The following is a 17,789-nucleotide window of genomic DNA, read 5'->3' on the forward strand; positions in this document are numbered from 1 at the left end:
TAGAGAATGGGCAGGAGCTTGGCAAACATGTACTCTTTGATGTGAAGTAAGACATTCAACTTTGAACCATTTTTGAAAGCGTTTTAGTACTTAGTGGTGAATTCAAGGGTATTAATGGTTAATTCCCACTGACTTCCTCTTATATTTATAAGTCTTGATTGATCACAAAAGCTGGTGCTATGATATGAAGTAAGGTTGCTGCTATGACTACAACTTTTGCCACACTCCAAACATGTGTATGGTTCCCACCCACCCGGTCTGGGTTTTTTGACGTGAAAAAGGCTAAGGCTGTGACTACAGCTCTCTCCACACTCCAAGCATTTAAATATTTCCCCCCTGTATGGGTTTCTTTGGAGTGAAATAGGGTGACCATGTGGAAGAGAGGACAGGGTTCTTTTAACTTTAACAGGTGTATGTTGTTTATTCGTTCAGTCGCTTCTGACTCTTCGTGACTTCATGGACCAGCCCACGCCAGAGCTTTCTGTCGGCTGTCGCCACCCCTAGCTCCCCCAAGGTCAAGTCTGTCACCTCCAGAATATCATCCATCCATCTTGCCCTTGGTCGGCCCCTCTTCCTTTTGCCTTCCACTTTCCTTAGCATCAGCCTCTTCTCCAGGGTGTCCTGTTGTCTCATTATGTGGCCAAAGTACTTCAGTTTTGCCTTTAGTATCATTCCTTCAAGTGATCAGTCAGGCTTTATTTCCTGGAGTATGGACTGGTTTGATCTTCTTGCAGTCCAAGGCACTCTCAGAATTTTCCTCCAACACCACAGTTCAAAAGCATCTATCTTCCTTCACTCAGCCTTAGAATCATAGAATAGCAGAGTTGGAAGGGGCCTACAAGGGCATGGAGTCCAACCCCCTGCTCAATGCAGGAATCCACCCTAAAGCATCCCTGACAAATGGTTGTCCAGCTGCCTCTTGAATGACTCTAGTCTAGTGTAACTCTTGAATGACTCTAGCCTTCCTTATGGTCCAGCTCTCGCAGCCATAGGTGTATAGAAAAGGGAATTTCAGCAGGTGTCATTTGTATGCATGCAGCAGCTGGTGAAATTCCCTCTTCATCACAACAGTTAAAGCTGCAGGAGCCCTGCTCTCTTTTGTATCTGGACACTTGTGATCCGGGTTCCCTGTAGGCGGAGACTGCCTTATTTCACTGACTGACTGTAAGGCCGCTCTGGGAGCCTTTTTGGGGGGGCTAAGGAGCAGGGTTTTAAAAAGCTTTACGTAAATAAATCTACAAATGGCTTTGATCCATGACAACCAAATGCAACCTCCACTTTCCAAAGCCTGACACAGGTACTGGGGACAAACACATATGGCTTCTTGGATGTATCTGGCTGGTAGGGTTGCCAACTTACGGGGAGAAAAAGCCAGCCTGCTGCTCCAGTTCCTTTAACAGACATTTGATCTGCAGAAACAAACAGATTTAGGGTTAAATCCTTTTTATTTATCTTCTTATTTATTTATTTATTTATTTATTGCATTTTTATACCTCCCAATAGCTGAAGCTCCCTGGGCGGTTCACAAAAATTAAAACCATTCAAAGTTTAAAACAAACAGTATAAAAACTATAATATAAAATACAATATATTGTTTAATTTTGTTTTGGAAAACTAATAATAACTTGTTTTTTAAAAAAAACAAGAACCAGAAACTAGCAAGTGAATTTTTTTGCCGGATGAGGCTCATGACGGTTGCCTTCCAACAGGCTGTGGGTCAAACCGCAGCTAATGGCATAGCTACAGGCTGTGGGTCAAAAGCTGGCAACCTTGCTTGCTGTTCACTGTCGGAAACAGACGGTTGGGGTGGATGATCCCCTGAAAGTAACTCTGGCTTGGTTATTAATAAAAAGAAGCAGCTGGCATTTGTGGCTGTCTAAGGGTTAAAGAAGCCACGCTTTGATTCCTAGAGAGGCTTGAGAATTGGGTTGCAAGGGATCATTAACAGGAAACGAAGCTTCCAATTCCCTCCTCTTACAGCCTGGGAAATCTGCAAAGTCTTCAGCTGCTTGGAAGAGGTGTGGGAGCAAGTGAGTTAAAAGTGTGTGTGTCTGTGTGTGTTGCAGGGGTAAATATCAAGGCGAAAGCAGGAGAAGGAGGGAAATTGGTGGATTTAGGTGGAAGGCAACAGCAGGAATTTCTCCCTTCTCTCCTTCCCATTCCCAAAACACACAACGCCTTTGCAAAACCGCATCAATCCACCAGGTTGCCAACTGACCTAGTGGGGAAAGGAAACAAAGAACTGGAGTGGTTGATCTTGCTCTAAAAGCCAGTGTTGCCGCTATCTGTGTTACAGGAGGCGGCTGCTAATACACTCGTGTCCTGCTTGTGGGTCACAGTGGGGACGCAGATGTTGGTGAGACTGAATCTATTATTATTATTATTATTATTATTATTATTATTATTATTATTATTACCACCGCCCCACAGCCGAAGCTCTCTGGGCGGTTTACAAAAGTTAAAAACAGCGAACATTAAAAAGAAATATACAAAATTTAAACCATAAAAAGCATAAAATACAAACAAAAACAGACAATATCCATTTAAAACAACTGCTTTGGGGTCAAGTTAAGAAACTGAGCATATGCTGTTAAATGCCTGGGAGAAGAGAAAAGTCTTGACGTGGCACCGGAAAGCTACAGGGTGTGGGTCAAAAGCTGGCAACCTTGTGGCTGTCCACTGTCAGAAGCAGAAGGCTGGGGTGAATTGGCACCAACATTGCAGGTTTCAGTCAGAACCAGCCAGAACTCTAAAGGAGCTGTCTGAGGTGCTGAACCCCATTCCCTGAACTAGATCCAATGCCTTGGACAGCTACCTTAAAGTTCTGGCTAGTTATGACTGAAACCCAGAATGGATTCACAGCCCTGCTGAAGTCAGAGTCACCAGCTTCCACTGTGGAAACAAAATGCTAATAACACAAGAAGAACCCTGCTGGATCAGACCAAGGGTCCACCTAGTCCAGAAGTCTGTTCACACAGTGGCCAACCAGCCGTCAGCCAGGGGCCCACAGGCAGGGCATGAATGCAAGATCACCCTCCCACCCATGTTCCCCAGCAGCTGGTGCGCACAGTCTTATTGCCTCAGCTACTGGCGGTAGCACATGTCTGTCAGAACTAATAGCCCTTGATCGCCTTCTCCTCCAGGAATTTATCCAACCCCCTTTTAAAGCCATCCAAGTTGGTGGCCATCACTACGTCTTGTGGTAGTGAGTTCCATAGTTTAACTCTGCACTGTGTGAAGAAGTCCTTCCTTTTATTCCTCCTGGATCTCCCACCAGTCAGCTTCATGGGATGAGCCCTTGGGTTCTGGCGTTTTAAGAGAGGGAGAAAAATGTCTCCCTGTCCATATTCTCCCCACATGAGGAATTTTATACACCCCTATCCTGTCTCCCTTTACTCGTCTTTTTTCTAAGTAGGGCAGAAAAAACACTACTGCTTTATCACCGTATTGAAGTCCGCTGACAACTGTAAGGGCCCATGATGCATTCCCTATACCATTTTCAAACCGCTTTCAAAGTGTTATATCCTGGTTAATGTAGCTCTGGCCCAAGACTAGATCCAGGGCCGGTGCCAAACTATTTTGCGCCTTAAGCAAGGTGAGCTACCCTATTTCTTTGATTCTAAGACACACTTCCCCCCCCCCATATAAACATCTCTAAAAATGGGGTGCGTCTTAGAATCGCGGGTGTGTCTTAGGGTTTTTTTTTCCTGTTGGTGGTACTGAAATTAGTGTGCGTCTTACAATCGATGGCGTCTTACAATCGAAGAAATACGGACTGAAAGAACTGGGCATGTTTAGCCTGGAGAAGAGAAGGTTGAGGGGAGACATGATAGCACTCTTCAAATACTTAAAAGGTTGTCTCACAGAGGAGAGCCAGGATCTTTTCTCGATCCTCCCAGAGTGCAGGACACGGAATAACGGGCTCAAGTTAAAGGAAGCCAGATTCCAGCTGGACATCAGGAAAAACTTCCTGACTGTTAGAGCAGTACGACAATGGAACCAGTTACCTAGGGAGGTTGTGGGCTCTCCCACACTAGAGGCCTTCAAGAGGCAGCTGGACAACCATCTGTCAGGGATGCTTTAGGGTGGATTCCTGCATTGAGCAGGGGGTTGGACTTGATGGCCTTGTAGTCCCCTTCCAACTCTGCTACTCTATGATTCTACTTACACACACACACTCCAAAATTGCCAACTTCGATTTTTAAGAACAGATGTTTTGTAGAAAAAATCAAAAGCACACAACTTGAACTTATTATGCTTTTTCTTAAAACAGCTAATTTGTATAAAACTGTCCCTTAAAGGTCAGGACTGTGCCCCTCTGAGGTCTGCGCCCTAGGCAGCTGCCTAGTAGGAGGCCTAATGGTAGCGCTGTCCCTGACTAGATCTAATGGGCTTAAGTTACAGGAGGGTAGATTTGGGCTGAGCATTGCAGCCATGATGCTCTAGCCCTACGAGTTTCCTGCATTAAACAGGGTGTGTGTGTGTTTTAGATGGACTGCAAGGCCACCTCCAACTCTAAAGTTCTCCACATATTCCCCACCACAGTAAAACCACCCGCCATGTCATAGATATTTTTTCTTACTTCCCCACCTCCAATCTTAAAACTTCTGAGGGATAAAACATAGGCCCTATGTGTATACTGGAATGTTTTTTGTCAACTTAATGTTCTTTTAGCATTTAAGAAAGCTATAAAGACTGATCTATTCCGGCAGGCCTATCCAGTGGAATTCTAGGATGTTTTTAGGATGTTTTAATAATGTATACTATGTTTTTAATTCAGTTTTATTTATGTTGTTGTTCCCCGCCTCGATCCAAACGGAGAGGTGGGTAAGAAATAAATTATTATTATTATTATTACTATTATTATTAATAATAATAAACGGCCCCTAAACGGCTTGGGGCCAGGCTATCTGAAGCAACGCCTCCTCCCATATGTACCTGCCCGGACCCTAAGGTCATCCTCAGGGGTCCTTCTCCGCGAGCCCCTGCCAAAGGAAGTGAGGCAGGTGGCTACCAGGAGGAGGGCCTTCTCTGCTGTGGCACCCCGGCTGTGGAATGAGCTCCCTAAGGAGGTTCACTTGGCACCTACGTTATATGCTTTTAGACGCCAGGTGAAGACCTTTTTATTCTCCCAGCATTTTAACAATCTATAAATAAATTTTAACTTGGTGTTTTAAATTTGTAATTTTGCATTGCTGCAGTTTTTATCTGGTTGAGCTTTTATATTGTATTTTATGTTATGGTTTTATACTGTTGTTTTATACTTTGAATGTTTTTAATTTTAATTTTTGTGAACCGCCCAGAGAGCTCCGGCTATTGGGCGGTACAGAAATGTAATAAATGAATAAATTATTATTATTATTATTATTATTATTATTATTATTATTATAATATATTGTGACTCTCATGCCTGTCTTTCTTCTTCTTCTTCTTCTTCTTCTTCTTCTTCTTCTTCTTCTTCTTCTTCTTCTGGGAGAAGCTCATTTTTGCCTTCGGTAGCTCTTGGTTTGACTCAAGAGCCTCAAAGCCTGGAGCATCGCTTGACCCTGTGGAATCAGAAACAACTAGAAACAAGCCAGCCAAAAGGCAAAATGCTTCTCACACATGTGCATGAAGACAGAAGGATTTGGTAGGAGGGAGACCAGGATTCAAGCATCCCCCATGACCCAATGGCTACTGAAAACAGGTTGGCTGCCGCTGAAGGTCTTCCTTTTGAGTCCATGGTAGAGCCCTTGCCAAGAGTGAAAACTGAAGACCTTGAACCTTTTGCCTCTGCACCTAGTGAGGGACTGGAAGGTTCCGGAAAAAACAGGACTAGCAGGGAGGTTCTGAGGTGGGCAATATCCAAAGAGGTGAAATGGGAGCCGGAAGAAGGGACGACCCAGCTCTGGAAAGTGAAGGAAGAAGGCTTGGGAGCCCCTGGCGTGGAGGCCGAGCGCCAAAGCTTCCGGCACTTTGGCTACCAGGAGGCCGCCAGCCCCCGAGAGGTTTTCTGGCGCCTCTGGGACCTTGGCCGACAGTGGCTGAAGCCCGAGAGGCACACGAAGGAGCAGATCCTGGAGCTGATAGTTCTGGAGCAGTTTTTGACTGTCCTACCCCCAGAGATGGAGAGTTGGGTGAAGGAGCACGTTTCAGAGAGCAGCTCCCAAGTGGTGGCGCTGGTAGAGGACTTTCTGCTGAGGCAGAGAGGGGATGAGGGATGGGGACAGCAGGTGAGGCAATTTAATTGGGGTAACCCTGAAAGGCCCCCCCCCAAAGTCCTTTGTAAAGACCTGCTGGAGGTGTCATGGTCAAAGGTGTCATTTTGACACTGGAGTCACCCTCAGAGGAGGAGCCAGAACCATCAGAGCCAGTTGGCCCCTCAGAAGATGCTGGCCGGCCTTTGGTTATGCCTGCTGGCAAGGCCGGTGCCAGACTATTTTGCGCCCTAGGCAAGGGGAGCTACTTTCACCCCACCCCCCCACCCCACCCCAAAAGTGCCAACTTTGATTTTTAAGAACATGATTCCTGGAAAAATAAGCACAAAGCTTGAAACTGCTAAATTTATTTTAAAGTGCAACACACACTCAGCATCACTCACTCCAAACAAACACATGCATGAACACATGCATTCACTCAAAGACCCCGTGCACCCCATTCACCCATACATTCTCTGTGTGTGTGTGTGTCTCTCTTCCGGGTGCGTTCCAGAAGTCTGAACGTGGAGCCGCCCCAACCCCAACCCAGCGTCCCTGGCTTCACTTCAGCTGGGTGGGCGCGAGGCGCCATCTCGCCTGCCCAGGCTCAGCTGAACCCTCGGGCTGGCCCGGCTCACAGCCAACACGCCTGAGTGCTGTGCCCGGCGCCCCTCTTAGATTGGCGCTCTAGGCGGCCGCCTGAGTGGCCTCTATGGTAACACCGGCCCTGCCTGCTGGAGAGGCAAAGAGCTCAGCTTCAGAGGCAGAGAGGTATTCTGGGCCACCATCTTGCCCCTGAGAACACTGGCCCTTTAAGGTCCAGGACAAGATGGTAGCCAGGCGAAAGAGTGCTCCCCTATTGAAGAGGACTACTCATGAATTGGGCTCTCCTCAAGAGGAGGACATCTGACAAGCCTCTAACATGATGCAGCTGAGCCCTGGGTTGGGCTCAAGGAGCTCTAGCTAGCGCTCGCTTGTAACTTGAGAACTGCTAGAAACAACATCTGAACTTCAGCTCTGGTCTCTGTATCTTGTTTTTCCCCTGACCTTGCTGAGTGTTCGGACTTGTGTGCTACAGACTCCTGGACTTTTACCTGACTCTGTGTTTCCGGACTGTGTTTTTTTACTTGATTGATCGCCTGACTTTTGACCTTGGCTGTGCCTTAGAGCTCGCTCTGGGGGAAAATCCCTATGTGAGCTTGATCTTTCGCCTGTTAAATTGTAGATAGGGTGACCATATGAAAAGGAGGACAGGACTCCTGTATCTTTAACAGTTGTATTGAAAAGGAAATTTCAGCAGGTGTCATTTGTATATATGGGGAACCTGGTGAAATTCCCTCATCATCACCACAGTTAAAGCTGCAGGTGCCCTGCCCTCTTTTAAATCTGGTCATTCTAGTATGGCTCCTGCAGCTTTAACAGTTGTGATGAAGAGGGAATTTCACCAGGTTCTCCATATATACAAAGGACACCTGCTGAAATTCCCTTCTCTATGCAACTGTTAAAGATACAGGAGCTCTGTCCTCCTTTTCATAGGGTCACCCTAATTGTAGATGTCCCTGTAGTTGCTTAACAAAGAGCCAGGACTCATTTTATAGCAGAACAGTTTGCTTCCATCCTGTTTGTGAAGATGGAGGCTTTAGTGCAGGAAACAATGCTTTTAAAGAGCCATTTCGCCCAGTGTCCCCTTCTGCCTCAGAAGCTGAGTTCTCTGCCTCTCCAGAAGGAGTATTCAAAAGCATCACTCCTGAGGGCCCCAGACCATTATTATTATTATTAATATTATTATTGCATTTATATCCCACTTTTTTTCTTCCAAGGAACTCCTCTCCATTTTAGCCTCACAACAACAACCCTGTGAGGTAGGTTTAGCTGAGAGTCTGTGACTGGCTCAAAGTCACCCAGTGGATTTCCGTGACCCAGTGGGGACTAGAACCCGGATCTCCCAGCTCCTACTCTAACCACTGCACCACGCTGCCTTGAGGCATACCAGGATCTTTTGAGGACCCAACTAGCTCTGAAGCCTCTAGCTTCTCCTCTGAAGATGACTGGAGTGGCAGCATCTTCAGAGGAACGTGGCGGGTGGGGTGGTGGTGTTTACTCACTGCTTTGACTTTCCTTAGGTGGTGCATCGCTACAAATTACAAGGGAATCTCCGTGGTTCCCTCTTTACGCAGGCGGTACACTACCGGGGGAGACTTGGAAGAGGGTTGTTTTATTTATTTTTTATTCATTTATTTTTTAAGTTTTTTTTATTGATTAACAATACATTAATACAATACTACAATATTCACAACACAAGACAACAACAAAACAATAAAAATGTATGATACAATCTTATTTATCCTTATAACATTTCTAATTAATCTTTTACAACATCACATAACATATAGTGCACCCCCCCACCCCGGGATCTATTCCTGTTTCCAAAATTTATTTATTTATTTATTACATTTTTATACCGCCCAATAGCCGAAGCTCTCTGGGCGGTTCACAAAAATTAAAACCATCATAAAACAACCAACAAGTTAAAAATACAAATACAAAATACAATATAAAAAGCACAACCAGGATAAAACCACGCAGCACAATTGGTATAAGGTTAAAATACAGAGTTAAAACAGTATAATTTAAATTTGAGTTAATTATTATTATTATTATTATTATTATTATTATTTATATAGCACCATCAATGTACATGGTGCTGTACAGAGTAAAACAGTAAATAGCAAGACTCTGCCGCATAGGCTTACAATCTAATAAAATCATAGTAAAACAATAAGGAGGGGAAGAGAATGCCAACAGGTACAGGGAAGGGTAAGCAGGCACAGGGTAGGGAAAAACTAACAGTAGAAAGTAACAGTAGAAGTCTAAAATTAAAATTAAGTGTTAAAATACTGAGTGAATAAAAAGGTCTTCAGCTGGCGACGAAAGGAGTACAGTGTAGGAGCCAGGCAGACCTCTCTGGGTCATTGATAAAAATCTCATTGATTCTTCTGGAGGTGGTCTTCCACTTCCCCTAGATAATACATATTCTAGGAACTGATTCCAAATTCCCTCAAAATCATTTGTTTTTGTTATCCCTTTCCTTATTTTTATATTACATGTCAATTTATCATTTATAGCAATATCCCAAATCTTTTTATACCAATCCTCAACCTGATAATCTCCTTGCACCTTCCAGTTCCTAGATATAATCAACCTTGCTGCTGTCAGCAAATTCATTATCAGTTCTTTTGTTTCTTTATTACATTTTAAATCTCCATATATTGATAGCAATGCCACTGTAGGTGTCTCTTCAGCTCCACCAACACTTCTGGCCTGCTAATTGTAGCACACACATATACACACACCGCTGCCAGTTGGCTGTCTTTCACTCATTATACCCACCCACTCCCTTAGCTAGACAACAGGAAAACTGGAAATAACTTTATACTTCGCCCAGCGCTGCAGCTTTTTCAGCCAGAAACCCCGCGCTCCCCCCTGCAATGAAGATTAATGTTCCCACCCCGCAGCTGCGATACTGCGGGGTTTCGAGGGGCAAAGTCATCATCGTCAAGACACGGGCCGGGAGGAGGAAGGCCTCTCTTAGCGTTCCTGCCTAAAAAGGGGACCCTCGTTGCTCTTTCAGGTGCCAAGGCCATACGGAGAAGCCGATGGAAGCTCATCCGGAGCCGACCAACCGCCGTTGTCCACGGGGCAAAGACGGCTGAGCAGCGAGATCAAACAGGAGGGAAGCCGGGGTGCTGTTGGGATGGGTAAGGATTCCTGGTGTCTCAGGTATGGGAGCCTGTGAGGTTCTGAGGGAGGTTTTGGCGGAACATTCCCCACCACTTCAGAAGCAGTGTGTAATCCCTGCGATTTAGTCCCAAATTCCCGGCGATTAGGATAGCAGGAACCAGTGGAGGCTGGTGGCTCCGGTGTCAGTGGGGTGATGAATCTGCTCCGGGTTTCAGTCAGAACCAGTCAGGATTCTAAAGGAGCGGTCCAACGTGCTCCCATACAGTAGGCCTTAGGCATAAGCATGTGCAGCACATTTCATTAGGGTGTGCACCCAGGGAATTTCATTTGCTTTTAAAGGGGAACGTTTATTGAATTATCAATCATGAAGGACATTATTTTTATTCATTTATTTATTAAACACGGTAAAGACTAATGCCCTACTCCACGTTTGGTTTGCCTGGCCATGGGAGGGCCATTGCAGGTGGGGGCGTTTCCGAGCCCAATTCAAGGTTTTAACCTATAAAGCCTTACACGGCTTGGGACCACGATACCTGACAGAACGCCCCTCCCATATGCTTTTAGACGCCTTGCGAAGACCTTTTTATTCTCCCAATATTTTAACAGTCTATAAATAAATTTTAACTTGGTGTTTTAAATTTGTAATTTTGCGTAGCTGCTGTTTTTATCTGGTTGAGCTTTTCTATTGTATTTTATATTATGGTTTTATACTGTTGTTTTATACTTGGAATGTTTTTAATTTTTGTGAACCGCCCAGAGAGCTCCGGCTATTGGGCGGTATAGAAATGTAATAAATAAATAAATAAATAAGGGTGGCAGCCAACCAGCCGAAGGGCCATTTCCACATCATCTGGATCCCCCTGTGGATCCCTACTCAATGCCCCCCCCCTCAATTTGGCGCTTATTGCTTGAGACATTAGGGTGTGCCTTGGCACACCCCTTGCGCACACCTATGGCCTTAGGCGAGGTATTTCAGCCTTTTTAGAATGAGGGGGAGATGCACAGAAATAGGGTCACCCTATGAAAAGGAGGACAGGGCTCCTGTATCTTTAACAGTTGCATAGAAAAGGGAATTTCAGCTGGTGTCATTTGTATATATGGAGAACCTGATGAAATGCCCTCTTCATCACAACTGTTAAAGCTGTAGGAGCTATGCCAGAGTGACCAGATTTAAAAGAGGGCAGGGCTTCTGCAGCTTTAACTGTTGTGATGAAGAGGAAGTTTCACCAGGTTCCCCATATATACAAATGACACCTACTGAAATTTCCTTTTCATAGAATCATACAATAGTAGAGTTGGAAGGGGCCTATAAGGCCATCGAGTCCAACCCCTTGCTCAATGCAAGAATCCACCCTAAAGCATCCCTAACAGATGGTTGTCCAGCCGCCTCTTGAAGGCCTCTAGTGTGGAAGAGCCCACAACCACATTGTCGTACTGCTCTAACGGGAAACTTTTCCTGATGTCTGGCCGGAATCTGGCTTCCTTTAACTTGAGCCTGTTATTCTGTGTCCTGCACTCTGGGAGGATCGAGAAGAGATCCTGGCCCTCCTCTGTGTGACAACCTTTTAAGTATTTGAAGAGTGCTCTCATGTCTCCCCTCAATCTTCTCTTCTTCAGGCTAAACATGCCCAGTTGTTTCAGTTTCTCTTCATAGGGCTGTTTCCAGACCCCTGTTCATCCTGGTTGCCCTGGTTGTGTCTTTCAAAACAACTGTTAAAGATACAGGAGCCCTGTCCTCCTTTTCATAGGGTCACCCTAACAGAAATGATACGTGGTTGGGAAAAAGGGGGTGAGGCCATTTAGAGAATGTCGGAGAACTGGATTAGGACTCCAGGAGGATTTGGCCCCCAGCCTGAGGTTCCCCACCAGTGAGTTAGAAGATACTGTTACAAGTGTTAAAATTTCCCCCCAATGTTCCCATGTGCTCTATTCTATCCATGTTCTCTATTCTAGAAAGCAGTGAGGCGTGCAAGAATGACATCAAGCAGCCGCCATTTGATGAGTCATCAGAAGGCGCCGAACCACAGGACTTGGAAGAAAACAGGGAGGAGTCAAAGAGGCAGCAGGGAAACCAAATGGATAAACCTGCCGCTGGCCAAGAACGGGAGTTCTCTGAAACTGCAGGCCAAACAAGAACCCGGAAGGGAAAGTCTCAGAAGATTTGCAAGCTGTGCGGGAAAAGCTTCAGCCATAATTCGAGTCTTAAGAGACACTGGAGGACCCACACGGGAGAGAAGCCCTACGAATGCTCTTACTGCGGGGAACGGTTCAGCCAGAGTCCGGTTCTCGTTCGGCACCAGAGGACTCACACAGGGGAGAAACCATACAAATGCCTGGACTGTGGGAAAAGGTTCACTCAGCGCCATCACTTGATAGCGCACCAGAGAATCCACACAGGGGAGAAGCCGTACGCATGCTTCACGTGTGGGAAAAGCTTCAGCCGGAGCCATAATCTCATCCGGCACCAGAGAATCCACACGGCGGAGCCGTTGTACAAATGCCCAGACTGCGCGGAAAGCTTCCGTAACAAACCTGGCCTTTTTGCACACCTCCAAATACACATGGGAATGAAACGATAGCTGTGCGGACACTGCAAGCAATCTCTTCTTCAACATAGAATAGCAGAGTTGGAAGGGGCCTACAAGGCCATCGAGTCCAACCCCCTGCTCAATGCAGGAATCCACCCTAAAGCATCCCTGACAGATGGTTGTCCAGCTTCCTCTTGAATGCCTCTAGTGTGGGAGAGCCCACAACCTCCCTAGGTAACTGATTCCATCGTCGCACTGCTCTAACAGTCAGGAAGTTTTTCCTGATGTCCAGCTGGAATCTGGCTTCCTTTAACTTGAGCCCGTTATTCCGTGTCCTGCACTCTGGGAAGATCGAGAAGAGATCCTGGCCCTCCTCTTCTTCTCTTTCTTCTCTGAAAGTCATTTTGAAAATAATGCTCAGAATGATGGATTTACTAACATGCGATAGAAAGCTGTCAAAGGCTTGGAGCAGGAATGCATAACCTTTTTTAGCTTTCGGGCCGAAGCTCTCCGGGGCCGCATTCTAGTGATGGGCAGGGCTAAAGGCAAAAGGGGAGTGGCCAAAACACCAGCATATTTTAACTCGAAACCTTATCAGAGGTATTTCAGCTTTTTACAATGGGGATAAAAAACTACTCCAAAGTTGGAAAACCCCTAAACAATTTGTGTTTGGGGGAAATGGGAAGATGGTATGTTCTAGGGTGACCATATGAAAAGGAGGACAGGGCTCATGTATCTTTAACAGTTGTATTGAAAAGGGAATTTCAGCAGGTGTCATTTGTATATATGGGGAACCTTGTGAAATTTCCTCTTCATCACAACAGTTAAAGCTGCAGGAGCCCTGCCCTCTTTTAAATCTGGTCACTCTAGTATAGCTCCTGCAGCTTTAACTGTTGTGATGAAGACAGAATTTCACCAGGTTCTCCATATATACAAATTACTCCTGCTGAAATTTCCTTTTCTATGCAACTGTTAAAGATACAGGAGCCCTGTCCTCCTTTTCATAGGGTCACCCTAGTATGTGCGACATTACACCTATATTAGGCCCGCCGCATAAACCCTCCTCAGGCCAAGCGCCACCACCTGAAAACCTGAGGGAAGGGTAAATGAAATCTTTCCCCCAGCTATGAGGGAAACAGGTTACATATAGGATCTGTTTTTAAATGTACTGTGGGTATATTCTGGTGAGGGTGTTTGATAACTGAGGCAGGTAAATAATGCCAAGCTGACACGTGGTAATTGGTAGCTAACAAAATAATAATGTTTATTGGCATGTTAAAAGCTTTAAATCAGCCTTCCTCAACCTGGGGCGCTCCAGATGTGTTGGACTACAACTCCCAGAATGCCCCAGCCAGCTCTGCTGACTGGGGCATTCTGGGAGATGCAGTCCAACACATCTGGAGCGCCCCAGGTTGAGGAAGGCTGCTTTAAATGAAAATATAATGCTTCCAATCCTGCCTAATCCAAACTCCCCACAAACCAACCACCTCTCTCTCTCTCTTTCTCTCCACACCAATCTTAAATCCCTAGCAATTAATCTCCTCTCACTCCACAAACAATTCCAGTCTCCACTGCCCAACAACCACCTAACTAACTGCTCCTCCCCTCAGTCACTCTTTATATACTCCTTCCCCCCCACCCTACCTATTACATCACAAACCACACCCACTCAGTTCTAACATTCCATACTCACCAGACATACTAATCTAGATGTATACAAGATACTCAACTGTGGGGTAACGCCACAGTACGCCCTTCTGGAGAACCCCTGGAATTGGGGGCCCCCCGGACCTGAAGTTCTCTCCCCACAACCCAACCTGAAAAGAACAGAGAAAGAAGTAGGACTAGGGTGACCACATGGAAAGGAGCTCCTGTAACTTTAACAGCTGTACAGAAAAAGAAATTCCGGCAGGTGTCATTTGTCTGCATGCAGCACCTGGTGAAAGCCCCTCTTCATCACAACAGTGAAATCTGCAGGAGCCCTGCCCTCTTTACCAGATACAAAAGAGGGCAGGGCTCCTGCAGATTTCACTGTTGTGATGAAGAGGGAATTTCACCAGGTCATCTCTTTAGCTTTAAAAATGAGGGAGCTGTAAGCATTTTGGCTAATTCCCATAGGAGCGCCAATAAGCGGGGGCTGCCACTTGATCACAATGTCCATCAACGACAAGAGCCAATGAACTGAAGGGGGAAGGAGAAGGGGCGGGGTTTGCGCAATCGCAGCGGGACAGCAAACAAGTGAAAAGAGAGTTCACCGGTATAGCGACGATCGTGAAAGGGAGGGACGCCGCGCTTATGAAATGGGGGTTAAAAAATGTGGAGGCAAACCATGAGGGGAAAATAGGTATGATGGAGCTTCAAATCTATTCAGAGATAGGAAAACACAAAGGAGCTAAAATAATCCCTGTGCAAATTGCCAGCTCTGTATATTCTGTGCTTCAAGAGAGAAAAGTCACTGTAGCTCAGTAGGTGAGAGAGCATCTGCTTTCCTTACAGAAGGTCCCAGTTTAAGTCCCAGTGAGAGCAGCCGGTAGCTGGCTTGAGAGACAAATCGTCTGACTTGGTGTATGGGAAAATCCGGAAGAGCTTTGTTATCTCAAGGAGATTAGGTTTGATATGCAATTATCCTGCTAAATCCCTGTGAGAGAGACGTTTTCCTTTAGCTAAGCTTAAGTATATTTGTTGCATTATAAGCCGACTGTGCTCCATAATGCAAGTAAGGAGTTAAAACTGGCAACAGACAGACAGGCTGACTTAACGCCTTTGAGGCCTGAGAGAAGAACTTTGTCTACCGGCAGGTAGCATTTCTTGGCCTGCTTCCCAGAACTGCTGGCTTTCAATCTATGAGACAGACAGACAGATCTTGTGGGTCTTGGGTCTGCCTGGGTTCAGACGTCTGTTCCTTTGGTAACACACTGATAAGAGATGGGAAAACCCTATGACATAAATGGGCTGAACAGCATGAATCGCACGTGCTGTAGACGCTGGATAGGACTATAAATGTAGCTCTACTGGCGTCTGTCAGACGGAAATTCACCGACCTGGCTTGCAGTAAAGGGTGCGGTGGACTTGACTGGCCAAGAGATGTCCATCACACCTGCACATTTGCCCTGGTTTACCCTCGAATCATCTGACCTCATATCATGGGAAAGCCTGATCAACTTACACCTTTGCGCTTTTACGTTTCATTCATCTTTACACCTCTCCTCTCCGGCACACCAGCCTATCGCTGTTCTTCCATCGAGATGCACATCACCCTCAACAGATATGCTCTGTACCTCCCCCTACAGTTCATTCGTTGGTGGTAGTTGGACACCACGTCCTCCCTCCCTACATGGTTATTCCGTTGCCTAGGCTATCCTGTTCCTCTCACCCTGCCTGTATAGGGTGACCATATGGAAAGGAGGACTGGGCCCCTGTATCTTTTAACAGTGGTGTAGAAAAGGGAATTTCAGCAGGTGTCAAATGTAGGCATGCAGCACCTGGTGAAATTCCCTCTTCATCACCACAGTTAAAGCTGCAGGAGCCGTGGCCTCTTGACCAGATACTAAAGAGGGCAGGACTCCTGCAGGTGTAACTGCGGTGATGAGGAGGGAATTTCACCAGGTGCTGCATGCATACAAATGACACCTGCTGAAATTCCCCTTTCAATCCAACTGTTAAAGATACAGGGGCCCTGTCCTCCTTTCCATATCATCACCCTATACCTGGAGGCTTTGGAGCGTGAACATACTAAAATCAGATGCAGGCTTACCTTTGAGTAAACACCATTGAACAGAGCAAGACTTCTGAGTAAACAGAAGTAAGACCTCAGAAGCATGGGATTCCAGAGCACTTCTTTCCAGTTTGCTGTTTGAAGACTTAAAAAAGAAAGTTTCTGAGCGACCACACTATTAAAAGTCAGTTGTTTACTCAGAAGGAAGTCTCTCTGTTCAATGGGGTTTACTCAAAGGTAAGCCTGCACGTGATTTTAGTATGACTGGGATGTAAATGCAGTTGAAGTCAACAGGATTTACTTTTGAGTAAGGGAACCAGCAGATCTGTAGTTTATGAACTTGAAGATGCACAGCTTCACATAATCAAAGCCATGGAAGGTTGATCCTTCGAACTTGTACACTACCAGGAAAACGGTTTAAGGGGAAGATTTAAAAAAATCAAGGGATGACCCAATCTGATTCAAACTTGGCCCTCCTTAAGAGCTATCACTCTGCCAATTTTGATCTCTTTATCTTTAAAAATGAGGGCGCTGCTGGCAAGGAGGGTGCATTTTCCACATTTAAGGTGAAAATGCCTATTCAGAAGTAAGAACATAGAGTCCAATGGGACCTCTCCTTCCTCCAGAGGGACTGTTTATGACCCACATGCAAATTTAATCCATAGATAAATCAATCAACTAAAACTATCAGCTGCCACTGGAAGTTGCATAGTGTTTCCCTTGTCATGCACTTCGTCGCATGAAAGACCGCAGGAGCGTGGGCGCGTATATTCACAGTTCCATCCTGTTCATTTCAGTGGGCTTGAACACACACCCCTCTCCCTTTGGATACTGAGCTGAGGGAAGACGGGAAGGGGTGGCTTGCTTCGCGGGAGGGGGAACCTGGCTGCGATCCTATGTGCACTTACTTGGGAGTAAGCCGCATCAGAGCCTTGGATTGAGGGCAACTTGCTGCCCCCTTTGTATTGAAAAGGATTGGGAAGAAGGCGCAGTGCGGGGGCAGGGTAGAGGATCCCTGGCTGGGTCATGCGCAAGGCAGGCTGCCTAAAGTGGGAAGAGCTTGTCTGGCAGTGCCCCCCCAGTAGGGCTACTTCTACTTCTAAGCAAGCGTGGCTTGGGCTGCAGCCCAACCCGAACCATGTTTACTTGGAAGTAAAAGGGCAATTAACCACCAAGTCCGTGTGAATCTCTCTCTCTCACTGGAAGCTTTTGGGCTGCGAGATGTAGAGAGATCCAGGAGGAGGGAGGGAGAGATGGGGAGGGAGAGGGGAGGAGAGAGAAGCTACGCAGCCGGCCCAGTCCAGCTTAACACCTTGGTGGGGAAAACAGCCCAGGGAGTATGCCAGGTAGCCTCTCCTAACCTCCTAGGGAACGAAGGAGAGGAACACCTTCACTTACTCCCCACCCCTGCCTCTACGATGTCACCAATGCATCCCCCTCTCGCTTCCCCAACCAACCAAAGGAAGTCACGAAGCAAAGGTGGACGAACGAAAGTACAACAGACCGTTCTGTCGTTCAGCCCAGCAGCCAGAAAGCAGGAGGAAAAGATTTGAATTGGAACTTTAAAACACCTGCTGGAGAAAATCATAGAATCATAGAATAGCAGAGTTGGAAGGGGCCTACAAGGCC

The 17,789-nt window shown here is 46.1% G+C and overlaps 1 protein-coding gene across 1 annotated transcript; it reads left to right on the plus strand.

Moving 5' to 3' along the window:
• The first annotated feature begins 1,975 nt into the window (after nt 1-1,975).
• LOC134395651 (zinc finger and SCAN domain-containing protein 21-like) lies at nt 1,976-12,496 on the plus strand. Its single transcript, XM_063121814.1, has 4 exons — nt 1,976-2,030; nt 5,480-6,212; nt 9,808-9,934; nt 11,871-12,496. The coding sequence occupies exons 2-4, from the start codon at nt 5,670-5,672 to the stop codon at nt 12,494-12,496; spliced, it is 1,296 nt and encodes a 431-aa protein (XP_062977884.1). The 5' UTR covers nt 1,976-2,030; nt 5,480-5,669.
• Nucleotides 12,497-17,789: the final 5,293 nt, after the last annotated feature.

Source organism: Elgaria multicarinata, chromosome 3 (assembly GCF_023053635.1).
Source record: "Elgaria multicarinata webbii isolate HBS135686 ecotype San Diego chromosome 3, rElgMul1.1.pri, whole genome shotgun sequence".
Lineage (NCBI taxonomy): Eukaryota > Metazoa > Chordata > Lepidosauria > Squamata > Anguidae > Elgaria > Elgaria multicarinata.